The sequence below is a fragment of the Uloborus diversus genome, chromosome 9 (assembly GCF_026930045.1).
Source record: "Uloborus diversus isolate 005 chromosome 9, Udiv.v.3.1, whole genome shotgun sequence".
NCBI classification, from domain to species: Eukaryota; Metazoa; Arthropoda; class Arachnida; order Araneae; family Uloboridae; genus Uloborus; species Uloborus diversus.
Window position 1 is genome coordinate 140,149,303 of NC_072739.1, and position 18,140 is coordinate 140,167,442.

At 35.1% G+C, this 18,140-nt stretch overlaps 1 protein-coding gene across 3 annotated transcripts in view; it reads left to right on the plus strand.

Moving 5' to 3' along the window:
- Positions 1-17,718, plus strand: part of LOC129229626 (leukocyte elastase inhibitor-like) — a 31,525-nt gene extending 13,807 nt beyond the window's left edge. For 2 of the 3 annotated variants that reach the window (XM_054863978.1, XM_054863980.1), the window contains exons 2-3: positions 11,290-12,022; positions 16,584-17,718. In XM_054863978.1, the coding sequence (XP_054719953.1) occupies positions 11,312-12,022; positions 16,584-17,351 (1,479 nt within the window). In that variant the 5' untranslated portion in view covers positions 11,290-11,311 and the 3' untranslated portion in view covers positions 17,352-17,718. Of the gene's footprint in view, positions 1-354; positions 484-11,289; positions 12,023-16,583 lie in introns of all 3 variants that reach the window. The other variant, XM_054863979.1, reaches the window with a different exon arrangement.
- Positions 17,719-18,140: the final 422 nt, after the last annotated feature.

The window sequence follows — 18,140 nt, forward strand, 5'->3', positions numbered from 1 at the left end:
AAAAGTTTTTTTTTTGAATTATTGTAATTATTTATATTATATTATTATTATTATTATTATTATTATTATTATGGTTGGTATTTTTATAATAATTATTACTTAACATCTATATTGTTCTTTTTATATTACTCTATCATTATTTACATTATTATTATTACTACTATCATTTATAGTATTATATATATTTTTTGAATTATTGTAATTGTATATATTATATTATTTCTATTTATACTATTATTATTATTATTATTATTATTATTTATACTATTATTATCATTATTAGTTCTTAGCTTTCAGAATTAAATCATAGTAGATCTTATAAACAAAATTCAATTTCATTCTGCTGCTTTTCAGACGCATTCCTCTTTCAAAATTAGGAAGGATGTGACTTCTTATCAGCATCCTGTTCTCTAGCGCATTATGACATCTGATTAGGAATCAATTTTATTCCACGAGAATTTGTCATTCCATAGATATTAACAGGTGAGTTGTATAATTTTATTTCATACGCTAACTCAGGGGTTCTCAAACTTGGTGCCGTAGGTAGAGGTGAGGGGTGCCGCGAAGTGTCCGTGGTATCGTGTGTATGTAAAGTGAGTGCGCCAAATAATACCCAGTAACGAAATCCTCCTATTTTTGACACAGTGTAACAAAAACTCACTAGGTCATCTTTCATTGTCATCAAAAAGCCTAATTGATGATTAAGCGTTATCAGCAAGCCATTTTTAACTATCAGGCAAAAGTGCAACAGTGTAGCAAAAGGTGTTGCAGAAGAGTGATGTCAAAACCAACTGATCTAATTTCACAGTAAATTTTGTTTCTACATGGTTCCCTGAAGTTTAGCTAGAATAAAACAAAAATGAATACGGTTCTTGAAGCCTAAATTATGCAGTGGACGAATTCAAAAAGAAAAATGTCGTTGTGTGCCGTCATTTTTTCACTAGATTTGGGAACTTAGGAAAGTAAATTGTAGGATAAAAGTAAATTGTATGATAGAACCATCGTTCGCCTTATTAACGCTTGTCCTAATAATATAACACCAGAGTATTTGGAAGAAGGATATGATCCTGTGCTGCATATGCTGCACATATGTGCGTGAACTGTGCGTTGTGTGGGGAAAACCCCCTAAAAATAGCGACTTATTAGTTGTTTACATAATAGAGATGGACCAGGGTGCCGTGGGAAAACTCAAAATTTTCAAAGAGTACCGCGAGTTGAAAAAATTTGAGAACCCCTGCTCTAGCTCAACGACGCAGTAAACTCTCGTTTGAGTTTATGTTAGTAGACCGGTTTACTGTTATTTTTAGGTGAATCGAAAAAATCAGTTTTTGTACTGAACTTTGCGTAATAATTTTTTTTCTAGAGCAAACTTCCCAAATTTAGCATTTTCCCCTCTTTTTAATATACAGTGGTGGTCAGAATTATGAGGACTGCTGAAAAATTACACAAGAAAAAAAAATTTCTGAAATAATTCAGTGAAATTCTTACGCAAAAAGCCTTTTTATGCTAGAAATCACTGTGGAATGCAGAACTTTGGAAAATACGAATTACAAATGTTTTTCCGTTATTAATAAAAACATGTCATTGTTAAAACTGGACAAAATTATAAGGACTACGAGTGTTTTGCCCTGAAAAATCCTAGTACTCAATAATATCCCCTTTCTTTTTCAATTGTTTTTATCAGTCTTGATGTCATGGAAGTTCTCTTGGAAACTTTTATACAAGCTTTTTCGATGAAGAAAATGAGTTCTTGCTTGTTTCGATATTGAATACCATTATTTTCATACTTCGGGTCCCAGAATGCCTCACAAAGTTCCCTTTAAACTTAGATCGAGCCTTTTGTTTGGCCAGTGCAGTAACTGCACGAAATTAGCATTAAGCAATGATTTTGAGGTTTGAGAAACACGTAATTAGGCATTATTCAACTGGAAAAGAAAGTTTAAGCTCGTAATTAAACTGTGTTTTTGGTTTAAAAAATATTGCTCAGAACATCAACATTACTCTCAGAGTTCATTCTGCTCTGTACCGAAAATATTGGTAGTGTCTGGTGGGGGAAAGTGGTCAATGGGGTAAAGTGGTCATGCGTCAAACAAATGGCATATTGCTTGGAAATAAATGTTCGAATGAATGTGAAAATTTTATTTTAAAGTAGGGCAGTTAGAAACTATTTTTTGAATACAAAATTTTACAACACTGGCAAAATTTTATTTGGTAAAAAAAATATTTTATGTCAATATGAAAATTTTTAAAATCTAAACACCTCTTTTAATTTCCTAGGGAAATTTTGTTAGTTAGAATTATGAACAAATTGACTGCACAGAAAGCTTCCTACATGTCTGAAGAACTCTTACTCATTAGCAGTTAGCTGAATATATTTTAGATGATTTTTTAGAACAATTTAAGTAAGATGGGGTAAAGCGGTCATAATATTAGGCTTAAATGAATATTGTTCTTCTAACGTCACTTAAACTTTAAGTATGAGCAGATATGAATTAAATATTAATTTCACTTAATATGTTTTTTTTTTACAGCAAACGGGGTAAATATAGGAGTATGTACGTATGTATAAGCATATATATTCGTGCAAGCACGTATATAGACGTATTCACATAAATGCACCAATAAATACGTACATGGGTATCTGCAAGTATTTTTTATCTATACAGATATACATTCGACTGTACACGTATATGCTCGCTTATGCTCGTATTTATACGAACACTTATATACTCAGGTAGACATGTACGTAGACGTATTCACATAAATGCACCAATAAATACGTATATGGGTATCTGCAAGCATTTTTTATCTATACAGATATACATTCGACTATACACGTATATGCTCGCTTATGCTCGTATTTTTACGAACACTTTTATACTCAGGTTGACACGTACATACGCATACGTACTCGAGTAGACACTTACATACAAGCATATGATATACATGTACACAGGGTAAGTTTAAACTTTTGAAAAAATTATTGAAAGGTGTTAGAGGGGAGGATAGGAAGTAAGAATCATAAGGAACATATGGCCACAAACACAATGCTGACGCACTACATGCACACAAAGCCAGAAACTGGTGGATGCAAAACAAATTTATATATTACACAAAGACAATGTTACACCACATTTTAAGGCTTAAGAAAGTTTTAAAGGGATTAATGAAATTTGTGGCTTGCAACTGTAATACATGTGTCACAATCACAAATCATGCACTATCTTTACTCCACCAGACCCTATAGTTTTTGTTCGTTACTAAACTTTTTCCCTCAGACCACTATTAAACCGTCCCCAAATGTACACTTTGAGATTTTTTCTCCAAAAAGCAAATACCATAAGCTATACCAGAAGCAGCGAAAACCATCTAGTCCATCCTAATTAAACTTTTTTTCATCAAAAAACATTACATTTCCCCACTTTTCACCCATAACAATGTATTTTTGACACGATCAACCCTTGGTTTCTTATGAACTTTCTTAAGAGTCTGTCGTGACAATAGCTTCTCGTAACGAAACTTTTTCTCTTTTTGTAAAAGATGTTGAATAGTTCGAGCATTGCATCGTCACTTGACTTAACCATCTAAAATCTCTTGATGTTAGTTTTTTTGGAGAAAGCCCGTTTTATCATCATTAGTTCTACACACACAGAAACAGAAAATGCCCTACCTTTTCGTCTTTGTCGACCTTATTTGCCGGAATTTTTGAGAAAGTTCAAAATGACCGATATCTATCTGTTCAAGTTTGTTGATTTAACGTACGGTACGTCGTGAAATTTTTCAAGCAACCACTTTTCTTTTCTCAAATTCTTTAAGTTTTGCACCTAGCGAGATGACTATAAAAATGGAAAGTGGCACCCCAATCGCTTACTAAAAGCATTTATATCGTTTATATCGTTATGTAGTGCGGTTTGCAGAACAAAAAACATGCAAATTTTTGTTTCTTAGAACCTTCTACAAATTAGAAATTCTTTTGTATTTCTAATAAAAGTTACAAAAAAAAAAAAAAGTTTCATTTACTATTAGTTACTAGTCAAAAAATTTGCCTAACTCTCCGACCAATTGCAGCGATGTGGTGGTTTTTCCTTTCGTCCTTATAATTTTAACGATCACTGTATGGCAGCAGAAACAACGATCTTGACGCTTTGATTCCGCTAAAAAAAATCTCTTGAAACAGGATCTTTAATTCTTGGACGCGCAGGAAGTTTCTTCACTTGCTACATCTTCTGCTCCTATATGCACGAAAATGAAGTCATAATTCGACGGATCGATATCTGTAATCGCCATTCAGACGATCAATTGTTATACTTTTAAAGTAGGGTAATGTGGGGCAAAGTGATATAGTTAAGATGGCTTAGTTTTTTCAAAATGAACAAATTGGAATTTCGTTTTGAAAATTACAGTACTTAAAGAAAGAAAAACTTGCATTGAAACGTTATTTTTAATTTTTGGCAGTAAATTTGTGCTTTCCAAAAAAAAAAAAAAAAAGTGGAACATTTTCATTTTTTTTTTAATGGAGCAAAGTAAAAAATGAAATATTTTTCATGCGAAATCTTTTTTATTCAATTATAAAAAATATTTTTGATCAAATGAATGAGTCAATAAAAGGATGAATGAATAAATGAAATGATAATGAAACAATAAACTCATAAATAAATTAATTAATACATCAGGAAAAATAAATGAGGGAATAAAATAGGGAATGAATAAAAAAATAAGTGAATGAATGAAAAGATAAGTGACTTATTGAATGAAGAAATGTAAATGAATTAATTACAAAATGAATACGTAAGTAATTTAGTAAATGATTTAATGAGTAAACAACATGAACGATTTCACTTTGCCCTGCATGCACTTGGCTAATTGTACAAAAGATTTAAAATACAAATAAGATTAACAGTAACTAAATAAATATTGCTCCGAATATTAGTAGGTCTGAATTAATATTTAAAATGTTAACATCAAGAACTTCGTCATTTTTAGTAGTAAAAATAATTTATTATTAATCAATATTTAATAGTGACAAAAGTAAATTTTAACTTACAGAAATTATTACAATTTGATCATCAATATTTAAAAATTGCTTATGATATCATTTGCTTAAATCTTCAGAGGGTTTTTTTTTCTAACTGGAATAGAATACATGTGTTACTACATAGTTAAAATACTGTCAAATAGGTGGCGCTAAAAGCAGAGTAAATATTTCGCCATTACACTTTGCCCCACGTTCCCCTACTTGAGACCCTGGTCATAACCTTCTTGGTCAGGTGGTAAGTACTCCTTTAAATCTTTAAGAACAGAATCACTAATTATAAGAGCTTTCATTTTTACTTTCTTCTATATCTAATATATAGAAGAAAGTATTGGATTCGTGCAAATTTTCGAATTTCGAATTTTGATGGATTCGAATGTTTTGAGGTGTGCTGAGTCCATTTCGACTATTTTTGGAAAATGTCTGTCTGTCTGTGTGTGTGTGTGTATGTATGTATGTGTGTATGTATGTGTGTCACGTCTGTGTGTGACCAGTTTTTTGTGGCCGCTCTACAGCAAAAACTACCGCATGAAATCGAACGAAATTTGGTACACATATGTGCCCGTATGTGAACTTGTGCCCATTAGTTTTTGGCGCGAATTCCTCCAAGGGGGGTGGAGCAATGGGACGTTTTTCAAGTTACGCGTGCTTGCTATTCCTCAGGAAGTTACTGGCGGAATCAAACAAAATTTGGTCCATATGTTGGTATTAACAGGAACAGGTGCTGATTCAATTTTGGTGTCAATAACTCAAACGGGGGTTGAGCTATAGAACGTTTTTTGTCGTCAATTGTGACTGCTGTATCTCAAGAAATAATGAACGGAATGAAAGAAAAATTTATCGGCAAGTAGCCCTTAGTGGGTGTAAGAGCTGATTTTATTTTGATGTCAACAGCTAAAACGGGGGTTGCGCAATCGCCCGTTCTTTTTTTCCATTGTGAGTACCCTATCTCAAGAAGTTATGCTACGTTCTGGTTGAAATTTGGAATATATGTGAATCCATACGTAAACAGGCTTTGGTTCAATTTTGACGCCAATCGCTCCAAGAGGTGTTGATTTTTTTTTTTTTTTTTTTGCGAATAAAAATAGCTTTATTAATGCAACAATTAGAAAGATAAATCGTAATAGATTGTCGTCTGCGTATTTCTCGTGATTTTAATTGTATGGAAATGATCGGAAATATTATCTCAATGATTTAAAATTTTTAACTGTTGCCATCTTATGTTTGTTAACAAATAAAATATTTGTAATTAATTCAAGCAAGGCTTTTAAAATAACTTTCAATTTTCGCTCTTTGCTTTGCTTTTGCAATAATGCAGACATTGGGATGGTCGTCAAGTTTTTTCATGTGTAATTTTGTTTTTGTTGGGAATATTGCTTCCTCGTCAAGCATGGGGAGGGATCAGAAAAAAAAGAAAAATATAGAAGAAAGTTTCGTGATGGCCACAACATACTAGTTTGAATATAAAAGCGAACAGAATAACAATCACAGATAACAGTTGTGCTATCGAAATTAAAGATCCCACAATAACTGGAATTATTTTCAAACTTAAACACAAATTTCCAATTTTTTTTTTCTTTTGTTAATTTATGCCAGTTACCAGTTATTGCGATTTAAATTTCAAGTTTAGGCATATGCAGAGACAAAGAGATGAAATCTCTAATCCAGTTCTAGAAAGATAAGGAAAATAGTTTTCTGGTGATAAGGAAAACAGATAAATTCGCGGTAATACACTCGGGCACTTTCTGTGTCATTGTTGTTGGGAAACATTTAACGAAGAGGTTTCTATTACCAATGCAATTTCTCTGATTTTATTATTATTTTTTAAGTTTTTATTCTTTCCCTTTGTACCTCTATTTGTGTTTTGCAATTTAAGTTGTTTTTTTTTCTATCAGATTACGCTTTGTAAACAGTGACGCAGCGAAGGAGGGGTTTTGGGGGTGAAAACACCCCCAGAGCCATTGGTTTTAACATAAATGCAAATTCTAATACAATAGTTTATGCTTATGACTGGGCTGTTTTGATCAAGAAGCACCCTTCAGAAGGTATTTTTGATCAAAACATCCCCTTCAGAAGATATTTTTTTAATCAGAAAAACCCCTCCAGCAAGTATTTTTCATCTAAAAACCCCCTCCAGCAAGTATTTTTGATCAAAAACCCCCTCCAGAAGGTATTTTTAATCAGAAAAACCTATCCAGCAGGTATTTTTCATCTAAATACCTTCCCCATGAAGTATTTTTGATCAAAAGCCCCTTCCAGAAGGTATTTTTAATTTTAAAAAAACCTTCAGCAAGTATTTTTCATCTAAATACCCCCTCCAGCTAGTATTTTTGATCAAAAACACCCTCCAACAGGTATTTTTTAATCAGAAAAACCCCTCCAGCAGGTATTTTTCATCTAAATACCCCCTCCATGAGTATTTTTGATCAAAAACTCCTTCCAGAAGGTATTTTTAATTAAAAAAGCCCCCTCCAGCAAGTATTTTTGATCAAAAAACCCTCCCCAAAAGATATTTCTAGCTGCTCTAGTGTTTGTAAACAAACTAACTTCCAATTTAACATTGATACACTTCAGAGGTGCCAAGCTCTCCTTTTCCACGGTGTAAGTGTTATGGCACAACCTCTAAGAAGATGTTGCGAAGCCCCCCTCAAGAACGAGAGCCTCCTTCAAAAAGAAATCAGAGAACCTCTCAAATTACCCCCCCCCCCAATTACAACATTCCAGTCTGCTCGACAGAAAAAAAAAAACTCGTGGCCGTCTCTATGTATTTGGGGTTTGGAGATAGCAATAATCATTTAATTTATCAATTAGTTGCAAAAGACTTTTGTCCGACGTTACATCCATAAGCTTATGTCATTTTACATTGAAAGGGAAACTCATTTTATCCCTAAAACAGGGTTTAATTTCAGACCACGAAACCTATAGACTTCACATCTCATATTTTTATGTAAATAGTCTGAGTTCTAGTCAAATATATAATAAATTTCTTAAATTTGAAAAGAATGCAGGAAACCTATCGTCTTTACATTTCATTTTCATTTGTAAACAGACCGAATTCTAGTCAAATAATAAAAAGTCACCTAAATTTTAAAAGAAGTGCCAGAGCTGAGTGAGCTCCTGTGCTCACTCATGCAAATTAAGCCCTACCCTGAAACAAGTAGTGACCGACGTTTAACACGAAGACACTTAATAAAGCAATTTAGTACACGAATTTCTTTTAACATGAAAACTTTGGACCCCTAAGTTTCGAGTTAAACAATTTTCACTATGCAATTTTATTTTTTTTTTTTGAAAATTTTGCATTTTTTAACCCCGCTGCTAGTAATAACTTATAAACAAACATATATAGAGTAAAAATATACAACGTTTGAACTTATTTAGTCATGTTTTTTTTAACGCATAACATGTTATTTATGTTAATACTACATTTATCTAGTTTTTAGAGATTCAAAAGTTCTTAGTGTGCGTGGGTCGTGGATTGAATTTGAAATGCAAAAAATGTTTTCCGAACTTTAATCAACGTAGTTGTCGACTAGTTTATAAATTCTAACTTTCCGGGCCAATCATTGTCCTTGCTGTCGGAACCAATCAGGTGCTAGTGGCAGAAAGCAAAATCTGACATGTTTACAGATAGGAAAAATCATTATTCTTCTCTGACTTGTCGAATAAAGCTTTTTCTTATGTAATAAAATTACAATTATTGTCGCTTACTTTTTTTAATTTTTAATGTTTGATTTTTTTTTTTTTGTATTGAATTTAGCATTAAATTCTCTTCGGATTTAGAGAGGAAATCAGGAAGGTTTTCGTTGTTGTCAGGAAGATTTGGTTGGCGCAATGTTAAGTCTATGAGAGCATAACTCACTTTAAACGCGGAAACCCCGCTTATATCGAGCAATATTGTTTGGTTCATAAAACTTCTACTGACTTCCAGTTCAGCTTATCCTTTTTGTAAAAAAAACCTTTAACATTTTAAATTCAACCTAGAGTAAGGGATAAGTCAAAAGCCTTGAGAACAATTGATGATGCTCCATTTTATTTAATTTGTTGAATAAGAAAGCATTTTAAAAATAAATTTGTAGATACAATGTTATCGCTTCCAAGATATATTTCGGAGGATATCGTTAGTCTGATTCAAGCTAGTTCTGATGAAAAAAAAAAAAAAAAGGTGGAAAGAAAGCGTCCAAGATAACGACAAATGGAAGGAACTTCAAGAAGATGAAACCTCAACATACACTATAGCTTCTGAATATTTTTGGAAACTAGGAGTGCGCAAATGACCACGGTTTTCGGGCAATGGCCATTCCTCGAACACAATAAGACAGTTCAAAGCAAAATAATCAACTTTTTTGGTACTGTACTGAAAAAAGAAAACAAAGCAAGTATGCTATAGTTCTTATGCGAACCTGTATTATACAAGCACTTGATTGCAACGAGCAAATATCGCGATTCTTTCGCACTCGTTATAAGCGAGTTCGACAGGATACGAGTTTGCGTTTTGTGCAACGTTACATTTTCTGTAAGCAATCAAAGTTTCAAAAGTGTTCAAAATTGCTGCTCACTGTATTTTTCATTCTTCGTATTTTGTTGGATACAAGGTGATTCAAAAATAATGGTGGGCTTTCAAACATGTGTGTTACTAAAACTAAACTAGTATGTTGTGGCCATCACGAAACTTTCTTCTATATTTTTCTTTTTTTTCTGATCCCTCCCCATGCTTGACGAGGAAGCAATATTCCCAACAAAAACAAAATTACACATGAAAAAACTTGACGACCATCCCAATGTCTGCATTATTGCAAAAGCAAAGCAAAGAGCGAAAATTGAAAGTTATTTTAAAAGCCTTGCTTGAATTAATTACAAATATTTTATTTGTTAACAAACATAAGATGGCAACAGTTAAAAATTTTAAATCATTGAGATAATATTTCCAATCATTTCCATACAATTAAAATCACGAGAAATACGCAGACGACAATCTATTACGATTTATCTTTCTAATTGTTGAATTAATAAAGCTATTTTTATTCGCAAAAAAAAAAAAAAAAAAAAAAAAATCAACACCTCTTGGAGCGATTGGCGTCAAAATTGAACCAAAGCCTGTTTACGTATGGATTCACATATATTCCAAATTTCAACCAGAACGTAGCATAACTTCTTGAGATAGGGTACTCACAATGGAAAAAAAGAACGGGCGATTGCGCAACCCCCTTTTTAGCTGTTGACACCAAAATAAAATCAGCTCTTACACCCACTAAGGGCTACTTGCCGATAAATTTTTCTTTCATTCCGTTCATTATTTCTTGAGATACAGCAGTCACAATTGACGACCAAAAAACGTTCTATAGCTCAACCCCCGTTTGAGTTATTGACACCAAAATTGAATCAGCACCTGTTCCTGTTAATACCAACATATGGACCAAATTTTGTTTGATTCCGCCAGTAACTTCCTGAGGAATAGCAAGCACGCGTAACTTGAAAAACGTCCCATTGCTCCACCCCCCTTGGAGGAATTCGCGCCAAAAACTAATGGGCACAAGTTCACATACGGGCACATATGTGTACCAAATTTCGTTCGATTTCATGCGGTAGTTTTTGCTGTAGAGTGGCCACAAAAAACTGGTCACACACAGACGTGACACACATACATACACACATACATACACACACACACACACAGACAGACAGACATTTTCCAAAAATAGTCGAAATGGACTCAGCACACCTCAAAACGTTCGAATCCGTCAAAATTCGAAATTCGAAAATTTGCACGAATCCAATACTTTCTTCTATATATTAGATATAGAAGAAAGTAAAAACGATTTTTTCCGTACTTTAAATCATTCTAAAGATGTTCTTTGTTCTCACCCACTGACGCCAGAACGACATCACACCTGTCCTCATACGCCCGCAGTTATCCAATTTTTTACTTTTTCGATTTGTCGAGAGTTGCAGGTAAGGGGTATTGATTTGCACAATATTGCTGCCTTACAACTAGTGTTTGAAATAGTTAGTACAGTTTGCGTATGTGTGTTTAACTGTAACTCTACTGGAATACATACTATACATGTGGCAGCTTCCACAGCATAAATAGAGAGATAGCTTGTGGAGATTGCTTATGATAAGCATTGTTTTTGTAAAGTACGACAAAACTGAGTGATCGTCTTTAGATTATTGCATGCGTTAAATCATTAATGTTTGAAAATTTTATCAGTGTGTAATCTGCAACTTTTTGTACTTAGAAATAGATCTCATTTTAGGTACACTAATTTACCACAAACCATGGAGTTACAACTCTTGTTCCTTGTCTTCGTTTTGCTCTTGTCTGACATACAAGCTTCCAACCCAGACAGTGAAGAAGTACAGAGCAGCGCAGAAGTACGTCCGACACCAGGAGCCTACACCTCTTCCGATGCAGAACTCGTCGCCGGAATAATAAACGATTTTTCTTTTAAGTTACTGGAAAAAATGAACTCAAACTTCAACTCAGCCATCAGTCCGATCAGCATATTCCTTGCCCTGGCGATGACTTACTTAGGCTCTGGAGGCAGGACAGAACGGCAGCTAGAAAATGTCCTCGGATTGGACAGACACGATCTTCACGGGATTAGACTACATGAAGACTTGTCAAAACTCATGTCCACACTGCCGCCAGAGAGTTCTGAGTTCAAGCTGAAAGCTGCGAATGCGTTGGTCGTTGACAAGAACTTCAAACCCAAATCTAAGTTTGTGGAAGATCTCAGCAATTTTTACTCAATAATGCTAGACGAAATCGATTTCAGAAATGGGAACGTTGTTGTGGATAGGGTGAACAGATGGGTTGCTGAGCAAACAGAAAACGCCATTACAAGGGTTCTAGAGAAACCTCCTGATCCAGAATCGGGAATGATTCTGTTGAATGCCATTTACTTCAGTGGGACTTGGGAGACGCAGTTTCCTCCAAACTCGACAGCCATCAAGCCGTTTACTCTTTCGGATGGAACGTTGATAAAAGTGAGTAATAAAATGTTCAGTCATTAAAAATACTTGAGTAACTATTCACTTTTCACTCCAGAGTCCCCCGTACCTACCACTATTTGTGGTTTAAACAGTTGGATGGGACCATGAACACTGCTCTGATTATTTGATCCAGACCAGAAACAACGCAATCCCTGGTCCAGCATCCCCATTATATTAGCATATTTAAAATCCCCAGTCACCATTAGTGAAGTCGGTGATTCTTCGACCGGATAGGATCGAACCCGGGACCCTCCAGTCACAAGTCCGATGCCTTACCGATCTTGGCTCCAGTAAAGCCCTGAATCGTAGCTTAAGTAGCGACACGTCCGTCATCTTGGGTCAACCAATACTTTCTTCTCTCTGCTATGGTAAAGAAGCGTGTTTTGCTACTTGAATGTGGTTTTTCTTGATTGCGGATTAACATGGAGTTAATAAGAAACCCCAATCAAGAAGCAAAACACGCTACTTCACCGTAGCAGACATAGAAGTATCGGTTGGCCCCAAGATGGCGGACGTGTCGCTACTTAAGCTACGATCTATGACTTTATCCACCACGGCCCTGATTAACTTTTCGACAGGATATTTAATTTTTAGGTAGATTGAGAGTATATTTAACGAATGGTTTAGTTTTCTAAATGCGCCCGACTATATTTCCAACAAATGCTTAATTTAGATATCCATTTGTGCACTATGTTTTATTTTCTTTACTAATAACAAAGCTCAAAGTTAGTCTGGATCTCTGTCGGGATATCTGTCCGGATCTCTGTCTGGATCGCTGTGACGCGCATAGTTCCTAAACCGTTCTGCCAATTTTCATAAAATTCGGTGCAAAATAAGTTTGTAGCATGAGGATGTGCACCTTGAAGCGTGTTTTCAAAAATTCGATTTTGTTCTTTATGTATTCCAATTTTAAGAACATTTTATTGAGAAAATTATCATAACATGGACAAGCAAATTACCATAACGTGAGCGAGCAAATTACGATAACGTGGGCGAGCAAATTACGATAACGTGGGCGAGCAAATTACCATAGAAAATTGGCGAGAAATTCATCATCCATTATTTGTAAATACACAGGCGAACCAAATGACCTTTTAATTTTCTACTACGAGCAAAACCGTGTGGGTACCACTGGTATGAAATAAAATGTTTTGTCTTTAAATTCACTCGATATATGGTTAGAATGTGAGAGGTGCAAGTCAAAAGTATTACAATATGAATATCAAGTTTAAGGTCTAGTTTTTATTTCACTCGCTGTTCATGTCACGATCAATAACAGCAAATCCAATGGTTGTGATCTTTTGGTTTAAATCCTGTAAACCACGTGCCATAGGGGGATACGAACGCTCTGTCTTTGATTGACTTTACTTGACTTGAGCCTCTTAACGCCTAGTCCTGCATGAGGTCACAACAGTTTCTGTGCACATGGATTTTTTTAAGTGGATGGGTATTTAGCCCATCGCACACACCTTCACTTTTACTCGGACTTTTGACCCACATAGGGATGACACGAACCCCCAGCCGATGGCTGAGTTTCTCTCGTCCCTTATGATGTAACCCCATTAAATATTGCAAGGAGTTGGGTCCGAATAGCTTGATGGCCACAGAAACACGATTGTCGTCGGTAAAACCTCGTCCAATACAATAAAGCTACAGTGATGGTAAAAAAAATTGCATCACCCGCGCCGCAAAGGAGAGGAATATCATCCCGACTGCATTCAACACACAGTCAAGCATCCCGTATCCCAGATGATTTGGGGATGTATTTCTGATCAAGGAGTTGGTGGGCTTCACTTTGTGCAAGGAACAGTAAATGCTTAGGTGTAAGCATTTACTGCACCTAATTTAAGCAGGCATTTTGGAGGAGAAATTGCTTCCTACTAGCCGGGATCACTTTACTTCAGTTCCAAACGTCATTTTCCAGGATGATTCTGCCCCGTGCCATAGGGCAAAATTGGTAAGTAACAATTTAAAACCTATATCCTGCCTTTAGAGTTTAATTGACATGGGGTTAAGTAATTTTTTTTCTCTAAACTCACACGCAGGTTCAGAAATGGAAAAATGAGCATGGGGTCAGCAGTTTGCCTTGGCCCGGAAACAGCCCCGATCTACGAGAACAATTATCAGATTCCTGCTGTTAAATGTTTATTTCATAAGTGTTGCAGAATTTCGCATACATTCCTCATTAATCGATCGACCAAAACTTCTCACATAATCCCGTTGTTGTGAAAATGCGAAGGTGATGCAATTTTTTTTTTTACCAGCACTGTAGTTACTGAGGAACTGGTGAACTTCTGTCGATAACGGAAGGCTACCCCATCTTGTTAAAGAATGAATGACTATTGATCATGACATGTTACAGTCAGCCAAACATGAATTGATCCAGAGAGCAGCAAGTGAATGTGAAAAGGAAGCTTTAAAGTTTTGAGAAAAACGCATTTGAAGTTTGGATCCTGGGTAACCTTTCAGTAAAATATTTTGCAAAATAACACTGCATTTCAGCCCCTAAAAGGGCTACTAGCACTATCTCTTGCTCCAAAACAGAAAAGAGGTTCTCTCATTACTTTTACTTACCAGTCTCTAAAATTTTAGTTTTGGCACTTATATACATACCTTTGTTTCTTACTATCTCAGCTAGACTTTGACTTGATGTCTGCCGCACCGCGAAAGGTTTTTCCATCGAGCATTTGTCAAGTACAGCTTGTAGAATTTCTTTTTCCTGTAAAATCGTCGTTGTTGCGGTATCGATAATATATTTTAATAAGCCTTCCAAACCACAGACGGGGGTTTTGCCACACCCTGTGCAGTGTGCTCTTCAGGTGAGAATGATAGTGGTGTTAGTCATTTGTCATGCCACTGATTAGACCCACAGTCAGAATTGTTTGCTATCTTTTAATTTATAGCCTCCTCGGTCCCCTTGTATCACATGTGATACATAAGTTTCATAATTTTTTGTGAAGCCTGAATCGCAAAAACAAATTTGGGACCGGTTGTATCACATGCGATACAACTAGAAATACCGCATATAATTTTCTCGTTTAGTCAACAGATGGTAGTTCCTGTCCATGATAGGGATTTCAAGTAGAGTCTCAGAATCAAAACAAGATGTCTACACGTCCTCGAAGTAAGTATTTTTTTCTTATTTATATACAAATATTAAACTCTTTTTAAGCTATGCTTTTTCTTTCCGTGCGTACTATTTACTAGTTAACACCAAAAAAATAAAATTTTAATGAAATATTGAAACATAATGACTTGTTAAATTTGTTTGTATCACATGTGATACATGGGGTCTCAATCACTAATGAACATACTTTTTTAGTCAATTGTGTTTTAATTTTTTGTATTATTTTGGAAGGATTTGCAGAGTGATATAATTATTTCTCAAGTTAAAATCTTTAGTTGAGGTGTTTGCTTTTTATTTTCATCTATTTTTCATGATAATTTTTTTTTTTTAATTAGGGTTTTTTTTTTCAGTGACATATTTGACACCAGATGAAATTTTAGAGCTGATGAATCGTGATGATTCTGATTTGAGTTCACTGTCAGACGAAGATCATTATCAAAGTGATCATGGAAGTGAGATAGAAGAAGAAGAAAATGATGATCCGGATGTATCTTCTGACTTTTTTGCTCAAGGCATTTCACGAAAATAGAAAATAATGTTACTGTACTACTATGATACTGCGAATATGTACCTAAAAACGCCAATAAAGCTTGATTTTCATGTTGGATTTATGAAATGTATGTATTGTGTGATTAAAGACTAATATTTAATTAATTACATTAATCTTGCTTGATACTTGAAAAAATTCTGATTGTAGTGTATTGGTCCAGATGTATCACATGTGATACCTCCCCCCTAGCTCTTGTAAATTAAAAATAGTTTTTTTATTGTACTTTTCTACATCATAGTAATCATAACAACTAGTTAAGTACCTCTTACAAAATATCAAGCTTTTATTTTTCTCTCGGGTCTGAGGAGGATAGCAGTCGTTGCGTGTATTTCGCTTTTTGCCCGTATACCCATAAAAGGTGTAAACCTTTTCGCTTAAACAGTTTGATGATAACACGTACCTTGGACGAGAATATGCAATGCAAAAGCAAACAAAAATTATTCTTTTTTTATTATTATTATTTACAAGTATTGAACTGATAACTGTAGTGTAATATTTTATAGTTGAATGTTACATTAAAACATTTTTAATTAAAAAAAAGAAAGAAATGCAAAAGTTTAAGTCCTTCTAGTTTACTTGGACATAGCACTTGCTGCCTATCCAAAATTAAGCACATCTCAGTAACGGGTATAGCTCACTTGGCAAAGTGCGAAACGAGGTCCATTAAGCAATAGAATACATATGTATGCATTTCCAGTCTCCCTATATAATAAACACCCCCCCCCCCCATAATTTGAACACTTTTGTTCGGTCCCGTGAGTGGTCTGAATAGAGAGTCCACTGTAGTTAAAGCCATCTCTTTTGAACTTTCATCGTCTCAAAAAAAAAAAAAAAAGATTTTTATTTAATTATTCAAATTCTCTTTTTATGTCTTATAGGTTCCATTCATGTCCATGCCGAAGATCAGACTGAAATACTTTCAAGAACTGACCTTCAAGCACTCTTTTGTGAGATTACCGTACAAAGGAAATCATATATCGATGATAATTGCTTTGCCAGACGAACTTGGAACGCCTGACTTTGAAATGAGTCATGACCGCCTTTGTCGTATCCGCAGCGCCATGAAACACTACGAAATCGATGTCCTGTCTATCCCCAAATTCCGCATCGAGTTTTCTCGTCAGCTGAACGGTCCATTGGCGACACTTGGCGCACCCGATATGTTCGATCCCAATGCCGCCAATTTCTCCGGAATGCGGGAAGAGAAAGGCCTCTTCGTTTCGTCGATCAACCACAAAGTCTTGCTCGAAGTCGACGAAAAAGGCAGCATTGCTGCTGCTGTAACCACAGTTTCGCTTGTGCGCCTCTCTCTCGCGAGAAAACTGAAATTCATTGCTGATAGACCATTCAAATTTTACATCGTAGATGAGCGAAACGGATTGATTCTCTTCATGGGAAAAGTTACAAATCCATCAGGAGAAAGCACCACCAACACGCCAAAGAAAGATACTATCAAACCATCAACAGAAAGTGCAGTCAGACCTCCAACAAGAAATACAGCCAATGATCTAAGTCCGAGTGATACTGCGACAACAGTCCAACCTCGAAGAAGACCAGCACGGATCTCTCAAATACGACGACCCTATTGGATTGATATTCCGAACCGTACCATGAGAATATTTCTTCATTATACAAGACTAGTTTGATAACTTTACCGAGGCTCACGATAGAATTCAGCATGGATTTTATGAAAAAATATTTCCCCACGATAATGTATGAATATAGTTTTAGATGATTTTTGTGTGAGTTGGTTTTCTTCAGATTGCATCAAAAAAGAAACGAAAAGAAAAAAATGCTTTCTTCCACGGATCACCAAACGTCAGTTGTCAGTCTTAAACCTTTTGCAGTTCGGACTCAGTTCGACATTAAATATTTCTCGTTGTGATCCCACGTCGAGCAGTGTTTGGCACGTATTTAATCCATAGACATAGTATTACCTAGATGCTCAACAAGAAACCGACTCCGTGGGCAAACGTCGGGAAAACTTTTATAAAAAGAAAATACCGAGTAAAATTTAAATGAGAAAATGTTTACTGTATTTTTTTGAAAACAAATACTCACAGCAACTTTCAATCACCAAGCACAGAATACCTTTTTTTATGTAAGCAAGAAAGCTCTGCCCGTTTATTTTCGAGATTCGTAAGTCCGCCTGCGTTTAATGGCGGTCAGTGGTTGCCGCTATGGAGGTTTGTCTACATTTATGATTTAACCTATTATATCATTTTCGCTTACTTAAAATGGCGTCTTTAAACACGATCCTTCAGGATACTTGCATCACGTATACTGCCGTGCTAAGCGCAAAAGTCGTATCTGCAAACTAAGAAACTCCTATTTAAAGTTTTACTACTCCATTTATTAGATTCAGACTCCACTCCTTTAGATTTTTTTTTTTTAATATTTCCCATTCACAAATGACAATAAAACACTGTATATAG